The sequence below is a fragment of the Pollicipes pollicipes genome, unplaced genomic scaffold (genome assembly GCF_011947565.3).
Source record: "Pollicipes pollicipes isolate AB1234 unplaced genomic scaffold, Ppol_2.1 Scaffold_2555;HRSCAF=2994_pilon_pilon_pilon, whole genome shotgun sequence".
Classification (NCBI taxonomy): Eukaryota; Metazoa; Arthropoda; class Thecostraca; order Pollicipedomorpha; family Pollicipedidae; genus Pollicipes; species Pollicipes pollicipes.
Window position 1 is genome coordinate 32,090,889 of NW_023596136.1, and position 23,469 is coordinate 32,114,357.

At 56.2% G+C, this 23,469-nt stretch overlaps 1 protein-coding gene across 1 annotated transcript; it reads right to left on the reverse strand.

Moving 5' to 3' along the window:
- Positions 1-406: 406 nt before the first annotated feature.
- On the reverse strand, positions 407-21,193 carry LOC119100385 (translation initiation factor IF-2-like). The gene is made up of 5 exons (XM_037223487.1): positions 21,110-21,193; positions 12,419-12,426; positions 5,219-5,326; positions 1,134-1,164; positions 407-898 (listed from the first exon to the last, which is right to left on the reverse strand). The coding sequence occupies exons 1-5, from the start codon at positions 21,191-21,193 to the stop codon at positions 554-556; spliced, it is 576 nt and encodes a 191-aa protein (XP_037079382.1). The 3' UTR covers positions 407-553.
- Between the last annotated feature and the right edge of the window lie 2,276 nt (positions 21,194-23,469).

Sequence of the window (23,469 nt, forward strand, 5' to 3'; positions counted from 1 at the left end):
CTGCGGTCTGGTTCGTCCCCCGGGTCTTTGTCGGACGAAACCAGACGGTCTCGACCCTCGCGACGCTTCCTGTTCCCAGCCGTCGTCTCCCCCTCCGAACCATTGTCAATGTCGGCGGCGGCGGAGGCCAGCGGATGCTCCCCGCCATCAGGCACCGTCACGGATTGGCCCGCTTCCGACCCCGGGTAGGCCGCGGCCGCACCACTCCCACTCGGCTCCAGGTACTGGGCCAGCGACGTCTGCACAGCCCTCCTCCCCCGATCGGTGCGGAGCCCTCTCGATTGTTTCGCTTGACAGTCAGCGTTACCTGTAGCTGCTTTTCGCTTGCCCGTCGCCTTCTGCGCCGTCTCGCTCTGTTTAACCCTTTTCTGCTGAGGTTGACCTTTCGGGGACAATCCGGCAGGTCCGCGGGGTTCATCGCCCAGAGCACTCAGCTCCGTCTCGGCTGCCGGCGCGAGCTGGGCCCGGTCAGCGCAGACCCGCCTGCCCACCACCTCGTCGCCGTGCACGATGTAGGCGGCGGCGCGCACCACTGGCTCGTTCGGGTCGCCGATCACGTCGTCCACTGGCTGGAGCAGCACGAAGGCCGGTCGCCGGAGCACAGCCAGCAGCCGCTCGGGCACCGGACTGTCGCCGCGGCCGCGCCACGGCGGCCGGTCTGGGCTGCAGTCCGACGCAGTCTGGGCTGCAGTCTCACCAAGGTCCGGCGGGGAGCCCACGCCACAGTCCGGGGACCGGTCGCCGTCCACCTCGGCGTCCTCACTGGCCGCCGCACTGGGCCGCCGGTCGTTTGCCCTGACGACAGCAGAGGCGGCCGAGGCGCGTACCTCCTCCCGGTAGAACCGGTTGACAACGCCGTAGTACTGCTCGACGCCTGCGCGGCGGGGTCGGCCGTGGGCTGAAGCCGTTGCTGTCAGGGCCTCACCCCTGCCGACTGCGTTGGAAGGCCCGCCCCCAGCCGGGTCCAGTCCCGAAGCCGAGCCGGCACCGCTAGCATCCGTCTCGGACGGCGCCCTGGGGGCAGCTGCAGGCCCGCCGCCGGCCGTCGGCGCCGCGTCAGGCCGGGCGGCAGGGGACACGGTCGGGCCGGTCAGGCGCACCCGACTCTCGGCTATGACGGCACCAGGGCTCACCCGGCCGCCGACCAGAGACGCCACAGCGCCCCTGTCGGCAGACGCAGCGGCACGGGTGCTCCGGTCGGCAGCGGCAGACGAGGCGGTCTGGACGTCGTGCACAACAGCAGAGATGGCCTCGCCAGAGGGGACGGAAGTGGAGCTGGTCCCGACGGAGGAGACGGAAGTGGAGCTGGCCCCGACAGCGGGAGCGGAAGTGGAGCTGGCCCCGACAGCGGGGGCGGAAGTGGAGCTGGCCCCGACAGCGGGGGCGGAAGTGGAGCTGGCCCCGACAGAGGGGGCGGAAGTGGAGATGGCCCCGACAGAGGGGGCGGAAGTGGAGCTGGCCCCGACAGAGGGGGCGGAAGTGGAGCTGGCCCCGACAGAGGGGGCGGAAGTGGAGATGGTCCCACCGGCGGGAACGGAAGCGAAGCTGGCCCCGACGGAGTTGACGGAAGTGGAGATGGCCTCAACAGAGGAGACGGAAGTAGAACTGGCCCCACCGGCGGGGACGGAAGCGGAGCTGGCCCCGACGGAGTTGACGGAAGTGGAGATGGCCTCAACAGAGGAGTCGGAAGTAGAGCAGGCCCCACCGGCGGGGACGGAAGTAGAGCTGGCCCCGCCGGCGGGGACGGAAGTGGATATGGCTCCGCCGGCGGGTACAGAAGTAGAGTTGGACCCGACAGATGAGATGGAGACAGGGTTGGCCCCACCAGCGGCGACGGAAGTAGAGCTGATCCCGACAGATGAGATAGAGGCAGAGCTGGCCCTACCAGCGGCGGCGGTGGTAGAGCTGGCGCCGACAGATGAGATGGGGGTGGAGCTGGCCCCACCAGCGGCGACGGTGGTAGAGCTCGCGCCGACAGATGAGATGGAGGTGGAGCTGGCCCCACCAGCGGCGACGGTGGTAAAGCTGGCGCCGACAGATGAGAGGAAGGTGGAGCTGGCCCCACTAGCGGTGAAGGTGGTAGAGCTGGCGTCGACAGATGAGATGAAGGTGGGGCTGGCCCCACCAACGGCGACGGTGGTGGAGCTAACGCCGCCAGCAGGGACGGCAGCAGAGACGGTCGGACTGGTGAGAGTCGCCGGACCAGTTCCGTCACACGCAGAGGTCGCACGGGATGTTGAGCGCGGCAACTGGGGACGACAGGCACACAGATGAAGCGCGCCCCGGCCACGCCGGCCCGCTCAATCACGCTCCAGAACGGAAGCGCACAGATAACACACAGCTTTGTACGGCGTTTTCGGCGCTGCGGAGGCCTCCCCGTCATTAACCACCCTTGCCAGGGCAACGGCATCAGCAATAATTTTTAGCAATGAACCGGTCACGCTCGGCGTTGATAAAAACTGGTAAAGTGAACAATTAGCTGGTGCCTTTCATTCCGATTCAATGCACAAGAGCACGGAATGGGAAGGCAGACAGCAGACTTCTACAAAGCATGTTGTGCAACGAATACTATTCGCAGCCTGACCGTAAAGCTAACCGAGGATAGTATCACAATAACGAAGCTACACCGACAAAATCGCAGTGATTGGGTTCTAACGGCGCATTCATCGCAGAGGCTACATGCGACCCAAACCAACCAAGCTGGCAGCGTCGGAGAGATGCCACCCGTGCAGCTCCCGATTCGGGTTCAGGTTCAGATGTGTGTTCATCAAGGATCCAACAAGGATCTTTTCACCTGACCGGTCAATATAAATAGAACGTTGAGAATAAAGACTTGGGCCTCACCCTAACGGAGCGAAGCACACACACGCGCACACGCACACGCACACGCATACACACACACACACACCTATTCAGTGACGTCTCAGCATGATGACACGATTCAGGTCGCCATTGAATGGTGGTCTATGCGGATCGGTATTGGTACGGTTCAGCATTGCAATCCCTCTTCTATAAACGGCGGGCGCCCGCCTGCTCCAGTTCGAGCTCGAGCCTGCGTTCGACGATCTGCGTCTCTGCAGCCGTAGCTGCTGACCAGCCACTAATGCAGCCTGCTCCTGAAGCCGCACACCCAGCAGCACCGCGCAGTCACGAACCCTTTGCTGTCCTCTGGTGTAATTTATTATTAACGATCATAATCCGAGTGTTATCTTACCCGCAGCTGTAAGGCGGAGCTTACGTTTCGACCAGTACTGCGTATGCGTATATGCTTTTGTAACTATACTTCCTATTGCGTCCCCCTCCGGTTCCTACTCTGCATGGCAAGTGGGACGTTGCCTGGAAGTCCGACAGCCACCGACGGGTCAGCGGACCGCTGGAAGTCAGACAGCCAGGGATGGGCCAGTAGGCCGCGCAAGGCGTCTGCACGCATGGGCCGTGCCGGATGAGCAGTTTAGGGCCCTTCCGAACAATATCTCACGTCAAAAGTACCGAGACAATGTCAAAAACAAGATCACTAGGGGGAAGAGTCCGCGCGTAAAAACAATTAAATACGGTTTCTAATTTTTGTGTCTCGAAATTTACGAACCCTTGGCCCAACGCGACCTTCTAGCTCTCAACCCTCGCATGACGTTGCCAACGGTGCCAGAGTTTGCGTGCCCTTGCTGTCCTGCGCCCTGACGTCCGCCCGATCTAGGCGAGGCTCTGAAAGCCTTCTGTCACAGACTCCGCGCGCCCGAACTGGACTCACCCCACGATCATGTGTATGCCGCGCCACTTGCACGTGGAATCGTCTTACGCCAGATATAATGGCCCTAGCATCAATGACATTTTCACTCAGGTGTGTCGGATTGGTTACAGACTAATTGTGCGCATCGTGCATCCTATGTGCATTTCTTTAAGGCCGTTCGTATCTGAATTTCATCTGAACTAACTGACAAGTTCGTCGCTACGCTAAGCACATGTGCTGACTGGGAAGTCGGAAGAGCCCACTGTGGAGATTTTCACGAATACATAGATGTATACACACATACAAACATAACGCCCTTTGACACCTATCTCACGTCCAAAATGCCAGGAGCAGATCACAGACGGGATCGCTAAGGGGCAAAGCGCGTGGGAGGAAGAACAGCAGATGGGCCCTTGGAACAGCACCTCATGTCACGAACGCGCACCGACCACCCAAAACAAGGTCATCATGTAGCGAGAATCCACGAGCGAAGCCATTGGTGAGGCATCAAAGCCGAGCACCTTCCGATCCCGCCCAGGTTTCACGCCGCATGGGGACAGAGGACCGCCGGAGGACGGCCGAGAAGGGCCAAGCAAACCAGAGAAGCACACTCGCGTAGGACAAGGTTCGCAAAATCCCCCGCCTCGCAGGCGGTCTCGAAGTCCGAACTCGAGTCAACCAGTGCGGAGCGGACCGCTGTAACGCAGAACTTTAGGCCAGTCGTCGCCCCAGGGCATCCCAACACGCCCGCCTTCCCAGGCCCTGAACTTATCCTGGCCCGTGAAATGACGTATGCGAGAGGGAACTGCAAGTGAGCACGAGCGGGAACAAACGAAGCCCATGGCCGGAGCCTGCGAAGACGTGCAATAGCAGGAAAACCGGGAGAGCGTCACATTGGGAGGGGGGGGGGGGGGGAGGGGGAGGAGGAGCGGCACTCAGGCCTGGGCGCCCTGTACACGGAGGCTTGGCTGGCACTCTGTGCTAGACGACCAAAGCCATCAACATGTGAGTGGAGGAACTGAGACGAACAGCTGAAGGGTTGCAGTCAGCTCTACATGTCTGCCCCTCCCCACCCATCTTTTCCTATCCCCCAGCCATGCCTTTCTAACCCCCGAGCCCCCCCCCCCCCCCAGTCATGTCTTCCTACCCTCCCTTCTCTCCTCTCTGCTACACTCCTGACCCGGGTTAGGTGCGAATTCGCTGTGTAATCCGTGTAAAAGACCCTAAGACGCGCTGATGAAGCGGGGCGGGCAGGATCCGGGGAGAGGAAGGGAGATGGACGCGCTGATGAGGCGGGGGTGGGCAGGATCCGGGGAGGGGAAGGGAGAGGGACGCGCTGATGAGGCGGGGGCGGGCAGGATCCGGGGAGGGGAAAGGGAGAGGGACGCGCTGATGAGGCCGGGGCGGGCAGGATCCGGGGAGGGGAAGGGAGAGGGACGCGCTGATGAGGCGGGGGAGGGCAGGATCCGGGAGGGGAAGGGAGAGGGATGCGCTGATAAGGCGGGGCGGGCAGAATCCGGGGAGGGGAAGGGAGAGGGACGCGCTGATGAGGCCGGGGCGGGCAGGATCCGGGGAGGGGAGGGGAGGGGAGATACACCGCTGGCACGCGTGTAGCCGGCTCAGCGCCGACCCTGCTTGGCGTTCATGCTTGTAGACAAGCGCCGTGTGCTTGGAGATCTAAATATATATTTTATTGAAACACCAGGGCTGGTCGCAAAAATGAGGGAGGAAACAAGGAAAGCAAACGAGGATTGAACATGGTGAAACTGAAAGGCAAACAAGCCATGTGTTCAAACCCTGTTGATACGCGTCAGTTAAGTGCGTGACCTGCACGAGTCGCCACGAGTAATGCGGGTCGTACAAATGCGGGTCGTAATGCGGGCACAAGCAATCACCGCCCTTGCGATTGGTGGCGTAACAATTTGTTTGCGACGCGCAATAGTTCTTTATGCAAATTTGGTCGGAAACTCTGCATTGAGATTAGTTGTTTATCACCGGTCAGTTAATTTCATGACTAGCATGGGTCTTCACAGAAAATTGCGTCCGGGATGACGGACGTTTTCATTCGAGAAGAAGCTCCTCATTTGCAACACGCACAGTTCTTAGCGAGATTTTGGTGTAAAAAGCGACGAACATTGCGGGTCATTCTATACCACCGGACCGATTTAACGCAATCTCTCGCATTGAGAGCTGTTCGAAAGCCCATTCAGTCGTGTGAGCAAGACTGTTACTGTTGTTTGGCTGGCTCATGTTGTTTGCTTTCAAATTCGGCAACGCGTTGATGAATCACTCAGACCACGATCGTCGCAAGTTCTGAAGGAATTGTCGGGAACTGAATTTATTCTTTAATTAACGGACTCCGTCCGCATCTCCGGCAAATAAAATTAAATCTTCCGAACGACTGATGGTAAACATGCACGAAATGATCGTGGAGAGACGACAAACGCGGTCGGACTAAATTCCTTCAGCTTTGATTTTTAACTCCGCATGCATGGCCCATCGCCAAACGAGACAGTTTCAATACAAAAATGACAAAATTTTGATGGCACACAGCGCAGACGCCGTTCACTTACCCAACCAAGTCAGTACGCATCTCAAGCACACAGGTCTGATGACTTCAGACCGCTTTTACAGACTTCACTGCCATATCCACTCTACGGACAAATTCATTACTGGACAGAATCTACGTGCCATCACTTTGCTAATGAGACGAACGATAATACGACGGGACGCCAAACACTGAGTAAATCCAACAGCATGCCTATGTTACGGATCCCTCGCCACGTGGCTGATCCATTATGAGCCTCCGAGCAGGGGCACCGCTTTGTATGCTTTGAGGAAGGGGTGAATCCCTATGCTAAATGAGCACCGTTATTGCTTTTCTGAACCCCCCCCCCCATGCATATATGGACAAAAGGGAATTCTAGATCGATTAAATTCATCAAAATGTATCCGAACTTCTGGTGCACTAAGCACCTTAACGCGTCACTTCGAACGTCACGCTCATTTTTGCACTAAAAAATATCATGTTTAGTGCCTTTTTAGCACGCCAACTCACCCTATATCAGTCTGCCAACGTTACCAGATTTCCATAATAATACGACTGGATCGAGACACAAAATTGTGATATGCCGCAACTTTGTCAAGTACTGAATTGTCCAAATAAAAAGTGACGACACATTTTCCCGAATAATAGGGCGCATATTTGTAACACAATGGTGGGTGTGGTGACCTTTGGCCGTCATTTTCATGGTAACGCACGAACAGCGATAATGGTAGTCAGCTATTCCACAGCCGTCAAATAGTGATACAAACGAGGCCCTATTGCGGTCAATGATGCGCAACAGCTGCACCTGGTGCAGGTCGTTGGTTGCCCGTCTATCTTATCGGTGATGCACTCCATTTCAAGGACGGATGTAGATAGCCGTTGCAAAGATTGCACGATGGAAAATGCTTCATCTCAGAGACGGAGTTAGACAATTGCTGCAGAGGCTGCGGAACGCTGTAAAGGCGAATAACGGCCAAATCAAGCAGGATAAAACCCTAAAACCACCTTTAGTTTTTTCGTAAGGCGCAAGAGCTTCCAAAGAATAATTTGGAAAATTGTTGCACAGACCGCCGGGTGTTGCAATAGCAGTTTATGACAAACAAAGCAGGGCAATTCTTTTGAAACCAAAACGGGTGTTTTCGCAAGACACAGTCGACCAGAAGGTTTCGAAAATGTTCCAAAACATTGCAGGGTATTGCAAAGGCGTCTTTCCGCCAAACGAAGCAAGATTGCCCTTTAATCATCTCCATTGTTCTTGTAAGGCACAGAGGAAGGCACAAGACCCTAGAGATTTGGGAAAATGTTGTAAAAAAAACGCTACAACGCTACAAAGTCCTTGTAGGTCACAAACACGGGTACAGTGCGGGCCACATGGTCGCCCACATTTCTCGCCTTTTCGCTTGTCGCGAATAGGGCAATACTAAAGTAATACGCGTACATTAGGTGGGAAGGCATACTATCGCAGTCGCATGTTGGGTGTGTCACACACATCGTCCGCATGAACATTTCCCAATCTGCACGCGGGTGCTCATTTCATTCCCTTCAAAGATCCTTTTTTCACTGTCAGTTGCGAGCAGACCTTCCCGCGCAGCAATCGCACTACGCGTCCTGCCATACTTCGAGACAGCAGTTGGCTTTTGTGGTGTACTAGAACATCGCCAGTGGCAAGGACTTGTCCGGCATGTGCCGATCAATCCTGCCCACTGAGAGGCGACGGTGGTCAGCATGCAACGGACGCCCATCCCCCTCCAGCGTCATTCGGTGATCGCCCGTTTTTATCTACAAGAAACATGACACATCCGGTCCGGCAGCACAAGAAACATGGCACATCCGGTCCGGCAGCAGTCATGTAAACCGCTGACTGGACGGGGCCCAGGCGCGCTCACGGCAGCTGACAAGCAGACACCGCGCACGGCCGAGCCGCCACGCCAGCTGTGTTATGTGACACTGGCACCGTCATGACGTCATTCAGGTGAGGATATGGCAGACCGAGTCCCGCCCGCAGGCCAGGTGGGCGCCGTGGACCGCTTGCAGGGCCCGACGTCCTGCCTACGAACCAAAACATTTCATCGTTCAGAACTCAACTCTCAGAATGGGACTGTGCGCCCTTATCCAAAGATCCACATCTGGCATTCTGACAGATTCCAGATTCCAGCCATGATATCCTATAAATACATGATCAGATTAAACTTTCACGCAACATAATGTCAGAACATTTCTCCACAGCCCTCTCCAAAAATGAAAAATGCTTCACCGGAGAGCGGCACCTCTCAGGTCGCAACTCAGCTGTGCGTACGTAGCTAGAAATGTGTAATATGGACTGCGCAGTCGGGTCTCTTCGATTTTTCCCGGGGATCTCAACATCTCAAGCGCTGTATTTGAAACTGCCATTTTTAAGAGATTCTTCCATAAGACTGCGCTGAACACCAGCAATGCCGTATTTACATCAGCAATGTGGTCTACAATGTGTTCTGGGAGAGCCGCTGGTTCCGAACTGTAGATTTTGAGTGACTGGAGTCGCGTCGGAGGGGTGCGTGATATATGACCTCCAGGTGGAGAGCTTAACGTTTCTCCGCATCTGAGGTGTGAATTCAACTTGCACGGACACAAGATTGACCGATGTAAGCAGCTGACTTGCTATCACAGAAGTTAAAGGGCTTCGCACGTGTTGCACCATTGTACCACGTTTCCACGTTTTGCCATTTCGCTCGAAAACACGTGCTTCGAAACATTCAACAGCATTCTTTTAGTCTTACCCAAAAGTGGCCAAAGTATTCCTTCAGTAGTCTGGCCAGACTGCGACAACCATGAATCTTATGACAATATTCTTACTTTATATGCTCCAGAAAACAGGCCAGTCCAACGAAGAAGCGAGACGCCTCGGGACGCACAGCGAGTAAGCCGCATGGCAGAGTGTGGAGTTCAACTACCACTGACATACTCGACGTGCGCAGGAACGACGGAAGCGGTAAGTTTACACAGCCAATCATCAGAGTTCCAGCAGCCTGGTGCCCGCTAGACTGCACACTTATTAGCAATGACGTTCGAGCATTACCGAGGTTATTTGCAAAAGGCTGTTTCAACCATAGGCTATTGCTTGACTCAGGCATGCCGTTGATTTCACTTCCTTTGAAAACAGTAGTTCAAGTTGAGCTGATCAGCAGTGGCGCATTGTTTATGCAATGTTTGCAATGGATGTTTGTGTGCACCCATGACAAATGAGGCGTGCAAATTACGACGATTTTTTGAAAACATACTTACCTTACTGAGCAAACATCATCCTTCCATACAGATAGTTGCAAACAAGTCAGCCTGCCAAAGCGTTAAGTAGGGCCAGGCGTCAGGTAAGATCGGACCGGATCGGAACGGACCTGATTTAATGTGATGATCGTATTGGATCGGACTGGATCGGATCGAGTTAGTCACACAAAGCCCCTCACACTTCGCGAAATCTTTGCAAACCGTTCACCCGCCAGGCCGCCACCAGCCCCCTCGGTCGTGACGTGATCATCCCCTGCCGTCATCAGCCCCGTCGGTCGTGACGTGATCATCCCCTGCCGTTATCAGCCCCGTCGGTCGTGACGTGATCATCCCCTGCCGTTATCAGCCCCGTCGGTCGTGATGTGATCATGCCCTGCCGTCATCAGCCCCGTCGGTCGTGATGTGATCATGCCCTGCCGTCATCAGCCCCGTCGGTAGTGATGTGATCATGCCCTGCCGTCATCAGCCCCGTCGGTCGTGACGTGATCATCCCCTGCCGTTATCAGCCCCGTCGGTCGTGATGTGATCATCCCCTGCCGTCATCAGCCCCGTCGGTCGTGACGTGATCATCCCCTGCCGTCATCAGCTCCGTCGGTCGTGATGTAATCATGCCCTGCCGTCATCAGCCCCGTCGGTCGTGACGTGATCATCCCCTGCCGTTATCAGCCCCGTCGGCAGTGATGTGATCATGCCCTGCCGTTATCAGCCCCGTCGGTAGTGATGTGATCATGCCCTGCCGTCATCAGCCCCGTCGGTCGTGATGTGATCATGCCCTGCCGTTATCAGCCCCGTCGGTAGTGATGTGATCATGCCCTGCCGTTATCAGCCCCGTCGGTATTGACGTGATCATCCCCTGCCGTCATCAGCCCCCTCGGTCGTGACGTGATCATCCCCTGCCGTTATCAGCCCCGTCGGTCGTGATGTGATCACCCCCAAAGGCGCGCCGGCGCGCACCTAATGTCAATGGGCGGGGCGATAGGGTCGTCCAAACCGACTGGCCAAACTTATGATCGTCGTCGTGGGTGAAAAATCCGGCACATGCGGCACCGACGCCACCAACTTTAGGTGAAATTACCATAATTTTACCGGATTACTGCAGGATGGTCGCCCCAGCTTTGCCACCTGAACTTTTGCGAGTTTCCCCACACGTCGCCATCGCTATATTCGAGGCGAAACAGCGCTGTTTAGAGCCCGGACCAGCTGATTGCGCTCTACTTGATCAAAATATTTGTCTTCTGTATACTTTGTGACACGACAGATGCAACTCCTAGTGACATGTTAAGCAGCTCCCCCCAACGCAGCGTATGCTGTGGCAGCTTTTAACGATGTCACTCGCCCCCCAAAGGAGGAAGCTATTTGAGGGAAATATCCCGACACCAACCTTTTCTGGAAGGAAACTAGCATCTCCGTGGAAAAAACGGATCTCCTTGTGCACAGACAACCTAGCAACATGCAATGCGATTACCACACCGGCGCCAAGTGAAACAGCATGTATGCATGCACCCACGGAATCAGGCAGCAATGGCCAAAGCACCAGCCTGTTGAGTGCAGAGTCCGTGTGTGGACAGCACGTCTAACCCAGAGCGCTCCCAACCGCAACAGCCAGAGCGTGGCCAGCCGATGCGACGCACGCACTAACCCTGACAGGAGGCGCGCCGGCTCCTGACGGTGACGACAGCGGCGGCGGCGGTGGTGGCGCCGGCGACGGTGACGGCGGCGGCACCGGCCGACAGCGCGGCGCATGCGCGCGCAGCTCGACATCCTGGAGGAACTGGGCGCCGCACGTGGCGCACGCCGGCGGTCGACGGCCGGCGGACTGACCTGGCAGTGGACTGGGCCGCACGGCTTCGAGCCGCGGCGGCAGCGGCAGCTGCGGCAGCGGCGCCGTCGGCAGCGACACCAGCTGGCGCCGCTCCAGCTGCAGCCGGCAGGCGCGCTCGTGCTCGCGCAGCTCCGCCCGGCTGCTAAACTCGCGCAAGCACGTGGCGCAGACGGGCCCGCACGGCTCGTCGTCGTCCTCGTCGAGCGTCAGCCGCTTGGCGGGCGGCTGGGCGAGCGCGGCGGCCGGCCGCTTCTGACCGCGCGCCGCCGCCCTCCCCCTGCCACTACTGCCCCTGCCGCGAGCGCTGGCCGCCGCCCCACCCCGGCCGCCGCGCTGCCCCTGCTGAGGCTGCTGTAGCTGCGGCTCCTGTTGCGGGCGAACTTGCGCTTGTAGTGACGGCCGTTGTAAGGGCGACGGTTGTGGTGGCGATTGCATCTGAAGCTGCATTCGTTGTGTTTGTTGCGCTTGCGGTCGCATTTGCGTTCGAGGCTGCGGATGCATTGAAAGTTGCATATTTTGGCGCGAATGCAAAGTGCTTGAGTTCATGCGCAGCAACTGCTGGTTCCACTGCGCCTGCTGAACATCGTTCAGCACTAGCACGGGCGTGCCCTGCGTCAGCTTAGGCGTCCAGGAATGGCCAGTGAGCAAGACCGGGCCGGTCGGCACCTGAGCCGCACCAAAAGTCAACTGCACATCCTGCTGCACTTGGTAGTGTACGGCAGGCGCGGCTACACGCGCCGGCTGCCCTTGGTAGCCCATGAGCTGGACCGGCACGCCCCGCTGGCCCACTGAGACGTGTCCACCCAGCTGGTCGGGCTGCGGCATGGCCGAGCTGGTGCCGCCCATCGGCGCGTTCGGCGCCGCCAAGTACCGCACCGCCGGCGAGCTGGGCGGCGCACCAGCGGTGCCGGCGAGCCGAGCGCCGGGCCCGCTGTAGTGCCGCCGGCCCGCCATGCTGCCGGCCGGGCTCTGCGGCGTCGCCGTGTGGCGGGCGTCCGGCCGCGGCCCGTGCGCCGGCGCCGGGAGACACCCACCGTGCGCCGAGCAGGCCGCTGCCGACCTCTCGGCCTGAAACGGAGATGGCCCGTCACACGGGGAAGAACTGACGGCCACGTCGGTGAACGGGGAGCGCCAGGCGAAACGATGGACGGACAGAACGGCATGCCTTGCGGCAGAGCAGGCGAACGTAGCGCGCACATCAGCACCAGAACAGCGCGGCGCCTGGCGTGGGTTCCAGTGACCGCTGGCGGGTCATCCACAGCCAGCGCCAGTCACGCGACACTCGAACCAGCCGACGCTGTGTGACGTCCCTCCCGCCGGCTTGACATCACAGAAGGGCGACTGCTTCAAATGGAAGTGTTTTAAATACAATTTTAATCCCAGTGAACCATTTTGTGCCCCACCTCACACTTTATTTTTAAGCTATCTGCTATTTCAGAAGTCACGTGGTTTCCATCTTTCGTCCATCTGACCAAGATTTGCCAATTGGTAACCATGGGCCGTCCCGATGTTTCATGTGCTTCTTCGCTAGGGCACCGGCATGTCACGGCCGACTCTGCCCCGCTGTGACGTGACGCAAGGCGACTCTCCCTTCCTCCCCTATACCATCTAACATTTTAGTGACCCACGTCAAGGGACGAATATTCAACTGACGCTCCAGCTCTATTGCTCTGGACGCTCCTCATGGTGGTGGTGGTCACCGTCATTGAAGCTTTAGGACGCTCTCAGCTGCTGAGGTTATATGCCACGGCGTCGCCTGCCCCCACCCTGGCAGGAAAGCCGCGGGCGCCGGGGGCGGGGAGAGGGGGGGATCAAACCCCGTACTTCTGGTTTCCCAGACGCACTGTGGACGCGTTCACCGCTTCACTTACCCTGTTTACATGGGTAGCCCAGAGTAATTCGAAGTAAGATCGGAGCGGATCATGCGACCTTAAACCTCTCGCAGGTGTGTTTACATGGGAGAGACCGGCTTTACGTCGAATTAACAGTCGATAGTTCGATCCCGCTTAGTTCGAATCAAGGAACGGATTATGGGCGAAAACTGCGCTTTTGCGGCAAAATGAAAAAAATGTCGGTACTATGCGTATGGATGGCGAATGCCAAGAGCCATGGTGGGCGCGAGACGGGTTTGAGGGCGAGGGGGAAGATGGACTCCGTTGGAAAAATGGTCTGTGCGGTACTCATTGGTTTTATAGCCACAGCACAAGCCGTAACATTCAAAACACAAAAGTTGCGTGGTCAGCACTGCCCATGTAGTTAGCCTGCCAGCACTGCCCATATAGTATCATGTCTGCCCCATAGTTACTTTTACATGAAAATTTTACTAGTGGACCTAAGACATGTGAACGTCGTGCACTGCGAGGAGCACGATCACAGAAATCTGAACAAAACAGGAAAAACTGGTTTACAGATATTCCAGCACACATTTCTGTTCGAAAGTCTCTTTGATCACAGGTATCCAATCAAGAATGACAAGGAAGTGAACTGGTAAATAAATCTATAAGCTACTCCATGGCAATGTCAGAGATGATGTTAAAGTAATATGTGTTAGGCCATCCATACATGACAAGAACTCCAAAAAGTGCAAGCAAGGCTACTGCTTCCCATTCTGCAATGTAGATTATGGCTTGCTATTCTGACTAACATTATTTATGATGACATTTAAGATACACCTGGAGCCTGTGACACCTGAATATTTGCTGACATGCAAGGGCTAGTAGGAAATCAGCATTTTCTTGCATTGGCCAAGGACACTGCACTCGAAGTCACATCGCGGCTGGACGTCTCCACACACACCGGCGAACCGCCGCACACAGCGCCGACAGAGAGACTCCCTCTACGCGCCCCGAGCAGCACCTCTTATCGTCCTTTCGAGCCCACCCGCAACACAATCGGCGTGCGAATCGCCGGCACCCCCGCTTCCCACGCCACCGCGTCCACACGCAGTTTCCGGGCTGGCCGTAGGGCCGGGGTCGCAGGGACGGTAAACTAAACAAACCATAAATCTAAAGGGAAACTTGAAAGGGGACCGTTACAGACACTCACAAACTTACTACATTCTGATCAGATGGGCCACCCAGCATCATGTCATGTACTTCGCCCAGCCCCAGAAACATATTACCTACACCAACACTAATGCATTTATGAGCAACTTGCAACAATGGGCTACGCTACAGACATGACTCCTGAATGCTACACAGTTAGTGGCAAAAATTGTGCAATTATGTTGTTTTTCCCCACCCAATGCAGCATCAGTACCCGAGGGCAGCACTGCCATTCACACTTGGCATGGACTGGCGAGTCAGATCGCAGCTATGTGCTTTCTTGACATACCAGGGTTGAAATACTTTGATATCATTGCAGTCAACAGCATTGGACTGATTTGGGCTGATGGCTGGGTGACAAAAACAGCCGTGTTTGTACAGTCTAAAGGTCATAATACGTGAACCAGCCAGAGAGCTGTGTCATGACGACAGCAATCCTACCTCAAATTTTGTGACAAATTATTCATTATGACAACAGTCGAATTACATACCTCATGGCTTGCAGACAACCAGCACAAAAAAGCATCAAAGTATAAGATCTACTCACCAGCACAAAAACAGGTAATGATATGCACCACAGACATGTCCTCCGAGCAGCACGTGCCCTGGTGTTAGGCATTACTTCATTTAGGCACTGTTTTCTTCCACATGAAGTAGCAAACCTAGATTTAGCAGAGTCAGAGCACTGATACCAGCTATTTTCATCCAGTGTTCACATTTGCTTTCTTGACGTTTTGAAACCATCATTGGGCAATTGTGGTCCCATCATTAAAGAAAGTTCACATTCCGAGCTGACTGCAATGACCTATATGTGTTGATACTTGGTTATCACGTAGCGGTGGACCATGCCCAGGACAGTGTGTAGGCATGTAAGGCGAGTGGGGCGATGACCCATGTCTGAGTGAGGAGAACAATCACGGCTCGGGGCGGTGTGCCACGGCAGCGCCGGCCGGTCGCACGCAGATCGCGTTGTGGGTATGAGCCTTGGAAGCGGTATAAGAGGTGCTGCTCGGGCGCGTGGGGGGGGGGGGGGGGAGGAGTCCCTCTCTGTCGGCGTTGTGTGCGGCAGTTCGCCGGTGTGTGTGGGGTGGTCCAACCGACATGTGATCTCGAATAGATATCATGCAGGAATTTTTAAGTTACCTTTCTCACACAAATTAACCTGACAAGCAGCCAACATCCTAATGGGAGGAACGTCTGCAAAAACCATCCTGGGGCTTTGAGGTATTCACTTAATGAAAGGAACTTCGAGGCATTCTCTACAAGCATTTCGAGAGCAATTCTAAAATTAAAGTGAGAACAAGGCAAAGCTATATACAATGACCGTGCTACCTCCACATGGTTTTTGGAAGCATGGAGCCTGCCCCAGATGTAAATTAATCTAACCTGAGACGGAAAGATAACACCAAACAATGCTGACGCCTGCTGGCTGCATAGATCAAGCGCCTAACAAGGCTAAATTACGGGAGCATTGCTGTGCTGCTAGCCACTTACGGCCCTCAATATTTAGAGTACTTTTAACACCATGGTTTCAACCTCACCTTCTTTCCTTTTTTCTTTTCCATCTTGGACTTGGATCGTCTTAAGCAATAGCTAAAAACGCGTGGGAAGGTGGCAACACCAAACGAAGCTGAAATGGCGTTGAACAGAACTGCATGCGCCAGGCAGTTTTTTGACAGCTGATCACCGATAATTCGAACGAAATCCCTTCCTGGACGGATGATCCTCTCACGGGAAGGGATTTGTGCCGGCGCACGATTCGAATCAGCGGAACGGCGCTGAGCGTATACGTGGGCCGGATAGTTCGGATCGAGGACGAGCCCCGGCCCAATTCGAATCACAACGGCCCATGTTAACAGGGTAACCATCGGCTCCCCTCTCTCACCATGGCTGTATTCGGGGTCACATCGCGGCTGGACCACCCCGCACACAACGGCGAACTGCCGCACGCAACGCCGACAGAGAGACTCTCTACGCGCCCGAGCAGCACCTCTTATACTCCTTTCGAGCCCACCCACAACACGATCGGCGTGCGACTCGCCGGCACCACCGCGTCCCACCTCGCCGCGTCCACGGGCTAACGCATCGCCCCTGAGTCGTGACCGTTTCCCTACGTTAACACTGTCCTGGGGCGTGATCTATTGCCACATATGGTCCACCGCTACAATGCCCCAGGTCAAGATTTCGTTTCAAGGAGCATACTGCCTAGCGCAATCTTTGTCGCTTATTCAAATGCGAAACCCAAAGCGGTCTTGTTTGTCTTTTCCCTTGCCGATCTGTGTGGCAAAACGCCAGCGCGGCGTGACTGTGCGGTCGGGACGATTATGTGGTGGTGTGGCGCCATCTGCTAACGCTTAGTCAGCCGGCCCGGCCGAGAGGGCCACCGCCTGCAGCGTCAGCGTCATGTGTACAGCTTCGCTAACGCACATCAGCAAGTCAAATGTAATGTCATGCAACCGCACACCAACAAAGCAACCCCGCTGCCGACCGCGCCCCGCTCTGTGCGCCGGGCCAGCGTTCTCCTAAAAGCCGCCGTGGTAACAACAGTGAACTTGTGCCCTGCCTGTCTTCCTCAAATATTGCAAGCAAGCTCCGCTTGCTGTAACGTGATACGGGGAGGCCCTCCCTTCCTCCACCTCACCACCCAATATTTTACTGCCACCGCACAACGGGAACGGGCGTCGGACGGTCCTGCCCAGCCGGGCCCAAGTGCGATACTCGGTCACCTTCGGCCGTCCTGCCCAGCCCGGCCCAAGTACGACATTCGGCCATCATTGGCCGCTATAAGTGCATCACCTTCGAAAACGAAAAAAAAATACTGTGACCGTATTTGAAATTTTCTGGCACAATTTACCCTCGTTGTCTACTACTAAATGCATGTATAGTTGCGTTCCCCAAGTAGCGCTCATTCGGCCCCCTTACTCTTTCGCCCTGCTCCCTAACTCCCGTTCGACCTCAGCATTGATATTCGTAGTGTCATCCGTCCACGCTTAGTCAGCCTGTCCGGCCGAGAGGGCCGCCGCCTGCAGCGTCAGCATCACGTGTACAGCTATGCCAACGCAGACCAACAAATCATGTTTAATGACATGCAACCGCACACCAAAACCACCCCGGTGCCGACCGCGCCCGGCTCTGTGGGCCGGGCCAGTGCTCTCCTTAAAACCGCCGTGGAAACAACAATGAACTTAAGCCCAGCCCGTCTGCCTCAAAATATACAGTAAGACGAACGGTCTGTGGGAAAATACGCACGACTCGCACCGCGTCACATGAAGAGTGGCAGCGCGTGGGCGCACCACCCCATATCCACCCCTAAATTACTCACGGTGCTTGGACGCGTATCATAGCGTGTGTGAACATCTCATAGCCGTATCCAGTTTTCCAAAGCAGGGGAAGCGATGACGCGCGATCTGAGCGTGGCCTATTGAAGTGGCCGCCACACGGCGAATGTCAGCTGTTAACGACCATGGTCCCTGTGCACTGCGACACCCTCTCGTCCTCCTTTTCGCCGTTCCTGGACTCGCCTCTGACTGAACTACCGTTTCATATGGTTTACAGCATGAAGGGGGGGGGGGGATGGCACGTAATATGCCTTTAAGTGTTTCACGTTTCAAATGTTTCCTGCGACACAACCCGCCCTGAGGCGTTTTTGTGCCAAAAAAATAGCATTTTCATTCCTGCCGTTTCACGTGCATACATATTTCTCCATTATCTACACAGAGCAACGTAGTGTTGACATAGGCTGGACACTGTAGGTGGACACTGCACATCCTCTGTCTTCACCTGAGCAACGCTCCGTCACTGTGTATGCTCCGCCACTGTATATATCAAACGGGCGCATAAACAGCGGCCAAATGTCAAGTCTCGCATCTAAATGCCAAGGTCTATGAATGCAATGACAGATCGCAAGGCTCTTAGCTGTGTGGAAAAAGTTCAAAACTGTCCCGTCGGTCCCCGCGTGGAACACCCCGTCAGCACGTGGAGTGCTACCGTCTGTTACAGACCAGTAGCACCCGACGGCCCCAGACCACACGACCCATTTAGACACGGCGGTTCAGTCAAAACTGGGCGCCAAGAGATATCCCATGCCCCCAACCTATCCGACCCGATGTCCAGCCCCCTTCCAGTCGCGCGGTCGGACGGAGATGACATGAGATCAGCCAGCGCAAGACGAGGCGCCAGGTGGCCGGCCACGGGCCACCGCCGCCACACGTGCGGCACCACGTGCGTCGGCCCGGCTCGGCTCGGACACGGGCCGGAGGCGGCTACCATGCCGCTGAGGTCGCGCGCTTGAGCGCTACCACCCTATTAATGCGACTCGACACGAATTGTGCACATTTCCTCAAAGACCGTTCGCCTTGCTGTATATCTGAGGAAGACAGGCAGGGCACAAGCTCACTCTTCATACCACGGCGGCTTTTCGGAGAACGCTGGCCCGGCGCACAGAGCGGGGCGCGGTCGGCAGCGGGGTTGCTTTGTCGGCGTGCGGTTGCATCACATTACATCTGACTTGTTGGTGCGCGTTAGCGAAGCTGTACACATGACGCTGACGCTGCAGGCGGTGGCCCTCTCGGCCGGGCCGGCTGACTAAGCGTTAGCAGATGGCGCCACACCACCACATAATCGTCCCGACCGCACAGTCACGCCGCGCTGGCGTTTTGCCACACAGATCGGCAAGGGAAAAGACAAACAAGACCGCTTTGGGTTTTGCATCTGAATAAGCGACAAAGATTGCGCTAGGCAATATGCTCCTTGAAACGAAATCTTGACCTGGGGCATTGTAGCGGTGGACCATATGCGGCAATAGATCACGCCCCAGGACAGTGTTAACGTAGGGAAACGGTCACGACTCAGGGGCGATGCGTTAGCCCGTGGACGCGGCGAGGTGGGACGCGGTGGTGCCGGCGAGTCGCACGCCGATCGTGTTGTGGGTGGGCTCGAAAGGAGTATAAGAGGTGCTGCTCGGGCGCGTAGAGAGGGTCTCTCTGTCGGCGTTGCGTGCGGCAGTTCGCCGTTGTGTGCGGGGTGGTCCAGCCGCGATGTGACCCCGAATACAGGCATTTTAGGTCAATGACCTATTCTGACCTTTAAGAAGTCCATGAAGATGTCCAATGCGTTTCCTGTCATCAGTAAACCAGAAACGAGTACCAGAAACTACCTAGTACAGCAAGCCCTAAAGTAATAAAGCAGGTTAGTCTTGACCTTGTTCTGACCTTCATAGCTGACCCTAAGTCGATGGAAATTGGTCATTCAATTGCTGTGTTGCCTAACAAAGTATCTCAGAGCTTCCTTAGAAACTGACTTGTCTGAATCCATGGCATAACTGACCTGCCGCAGGTCAGCGACCTTACAATGCACATATAAGTTTGTAACGCATACGATCCGCTATTCTATTGTCTGCTGCTATGAACAATTTGGCGCGGCTACGCCGCGTCGTTCGGAAACCATTCCGGGAAAACCCTCGGGGGGGGGGGGCAATTTGACCTCCACCTGAGCGCGTGTTAAAGTCGATACAATAAAATCTCAACACAAAACAGAACGAAGTGGCATTGTGTAAGCACGGCCTCAGCTATTCAAAACTTTGTCATTCTGGTTGGGATGGGCCGCACGTGGTTTGAAACTTGATGCACTTTAAAAATGACAATGGAGGAAACACCCCCCGGTGGGGTATAGCCCAGATGGCTTGGTAATATGCAGAGCCCAAACGCTGTACGACCGAGACCATGGCCTGAACAACAACCGAGCTGATGGAGTAAGCCGGGCTTAATGGCGCTAGATCTGCACGATCATGAAGCGAAAACAATCCGGTCAACCGCCAGGGAGCTTGGCGGCGTTTTTCCTCTGCTGACGTCCGTCAGTTCACAGTTAAGCTGTGATGGGGCCGCTCACGTGGATCAAAACAGGTAACAGCATGACAGCAGTGCTGGAAACCGCAGATGGCAGAGGCTGATAAAGCGGCATGCTTCGGTCCAGCGCGCAGGCCGATACCGCTGGAGACGGCAACACTGGACAGCCCGCTGCTTCGCCTGCAGACATCTTCTCCGAAATGTAGGTCTAGCTTAGTGTCAGCCGGACAGCGAGCAAAGCGAGTAAAGCGAGCAAGTAAACAGCCAAACAAAAACAGCAAATCAAGAGAGCGAGAGCGGGAGAGATCGAGTGAGCGAGCGAGACGGGGAGAGAGAGGGAGAGAGAGAGAGGAGAGAGGAGAGAGGAGAGAGGAGAGAGGAGAGAGGGGGGAGAGGAGAGGGGGGGGAGAGGAGAGAGAGGGGGAGAGGAGAGAGGGGGAGAGGAGAGGGGGAGAGAAGAGAGGGGGGAGGGAGAGAGAGGGGGGAGAGGAGAGAGAGGGGGGAGAGGAGAGAGGAGGGAGAGGAGAGAGGGGGGAGAGAGGAGAGAGGAGGGAGAGGAGAGAGAGGGGGGAGGAGAGGAGGGAGAGGGGGGAGCAAAGAGCGGTCACACAGCCGACCTGCGGCCTGACCCGGGCGCTAGCCGGGCAATAGAAGTGTTTAACAGACTCAAACACACACGCACCGCCCGGAAGAAGACACAAAGACGGCCTACACTTCGGCCCACGTTGACAGAGACGACCACTTGCACAAAAACTTCACGCACAAAGCATCTGTACCGGCGCCAAACGCTCGCGTCCGTAAGAGACGCAGGCAACCTCCAAGCACACAATGCCCCTGCGCAGGACCGCAGGCTGGAGTACTGACCGCATCACAGTAGGTGTAGGGCGGCACAGAGACGAACCGGTTCTGCTGGCGCTGTGCGCACCAGAACTGGTTGTATCCGTTCATCCCGAGAGCACTGGCGTGGCTCCGCCGGTCGCTCACGCGCCCCAGCTGGCCCCACCCCCGACTGAGTGCGCCCCGGCCGCAGTCAGGACCGGCCTGCCCGTCCCGCCCTGCCGCAGCCCGCGCTGAGCGCAGCGCCACCTACCAGCGCGAGGACAGCCGGCTGGCGGTGCGGGTGCGGGCGCGACGCCGCCCTGTGACCGCCCAGTAACGCCCTCGGGGCACCAACGGTGTTTGTGAACAAGGACGGCCTCTGTCCGAAAATATCCCACCCGCAAGAACACATCCAAGGCGGTCAATGGCGCCGGGACCCCGTCCGAAATGATGGAGAACAACTTATTTGGAACTCTTAGTGCCATCTGGCAACTCCTACACGGCTGTTGGCACTGAGCCCCCGGGTATCACATCATATATCGCAGTGACATACGCACATTGCGAGGCGCGGTAAAGCCGCCCGGTCCGGCCCCGTTACCGCCACCCGTCGGCAATGGCCTCCGGGGCGGTTCGATTCGCGACGGGGGAGGGGAGGGGAGGGGCGAACGGCTGGGGTCGCCTGCTGACCCGAAGCAGGCCGGCGCACGACACAAACGCAGCCACAACGTATTCGAAAACTAGCTATGGACACGCACGGGGGCAACGCGGAGCCTGAAGGAATAGCAGGAGTCGTGCGATTTGTAACGCTTCACTCTGGTGACATGCGTTCTTCTTTTCACTATTGCCCATCAGAGAACCAGCGTGAAAAGCCTGACTATACTCGGTAGTAGTCCGCTCGCGTTGCGCTGCGCCCCGGCCCTGGTCGTGGTCGGGCCGCGTCTGCCTCTCGCCGCGCAGTATGCGTCAGTTTATAAAGTGCGGGGCCGCTGGGCGGCGCTGGCGAGCGGCCTCGAAACACAGGGGATGAGGCGTTCTAAAACCTTCGACGTTGCGCAATTTTAAGTGCACATGTGAGCCCTAATGAAGCAGTCGAAGCCTAATGAGGCAGCAGAGACGCGCTATGCCACAATCCATTGTATAAATAGACTACGGCTACGGATACCATCATCCGGCTTATCTAGTGATGAGCACAGAAGACGTAAACAATTTGTTGCATGACCTACAGCAGTCGAAGCGCCCTTACCCCCCCCCCCCCCCCCCCCCACCACCCAGTAAACAAGTTCATGCATCGCACAAGCATTCCGTCTTCGTTAGTTTTGTTAGCGAGGGGTCCCGCTGACGCGTTACAGATTAGTGCCAAGTAGTGTCGCATGTAGTGTTATCCACAACACATGTGGCTCCTGTGGCCTCTTCTTTAATGAAATGCAGGTAACATGCCCTTCCAACAACTACCAGTTTTTTTAAATGATGGCAGCACGCACTGACGTTGTATCAAACGGCACTGCATTGTACTGAACTGTGAAATACGGTCGGTAGATGCCAAATCAATTGCCTTGGCTCTCGCACACGCGACGTTGCAATCTATACCGCGTCCTTGTTGGTTCGATTCCCCATCAATGCACCGTGACATATCAAACCGCGATCCGCGCCGTTCACACCGGCAATCGTTCGGATTTACACTACAATGAACGGCATGTACTGTGACTCACACATGCGCGCAATCCACACAGTTTACACCGGTAATCGTTCCGACTTACACCACAATGAATAGTATACATCGCGTGCACTGTAAATGTTGGCGCAAGCGGATCAGTGTACGGTCCACGGCACGTCACCGGCCGCCGCCGGCCAACACTTGCACGGCGTCTCAGTTCGAAAACAATGGCATTGCTAATCGGTGAACATCGGGCTTCTTTCGCCCGGATCTTGTTAACTCACCTCCAGCTTTCACGCTCTGCGGCTGGGAGACAAAGGCATTGTTAATCGGCTAAACATCAGGCTTATTTCGCCCGAATCGCAATGGCAAGGGCCTTGGACATGACTGAATCTTGCTCGCGGTTTTTCTGACGTGTCATGGCGAATCGAATCCTTCTATCACAAGACAGCGGCATTGCTAACCGGCGAACATCAGGCCTATTTCGCCCATATCCTACCTCCCTCTTACGCCGATACGCAGCTTGCTTCTTCAGACGTCTGACCCTCGCCGACTGAGGCATCACAAAGCAGCGCTGACTGTACCGCGATCACTTGCTAGGCCCAAAAGGACGCCACCCCGAGCCACACTGATCAGTACGCACCGCGCGTAGCAAGGGAAGCAGAGGATCAACATGAAGACGCCTCCATTTCGCGCCGTAAGACATGACGCCTCCGCCCAGGGACATTAACTTCAGCACGGGCTTCAGCGA

Coding starts and splice junctions, on each gene's coding strand:
- LOC119100385 (XM_037223487.1), bottom strand. CDS start 21,193: ATGAACGGATACAACCAGTTCTGGTGCGCACAGCGCCAGCAGAACCGG. Junction 1,165..5,218: donor GCCCGCCCCGCCTTATCAGC/GCATCCCTCTCC, acceptor GTCTGCCGACAG/GGGCGCTGTGGCGTCTCTGG. Junction 899..1,133: donor CGTCTCTGGTCGGCGGCCGG/GTGAGCCCTGGT, acceptor CAACGGCTTCAG/CCCACGGCCGACCCCGCCGC.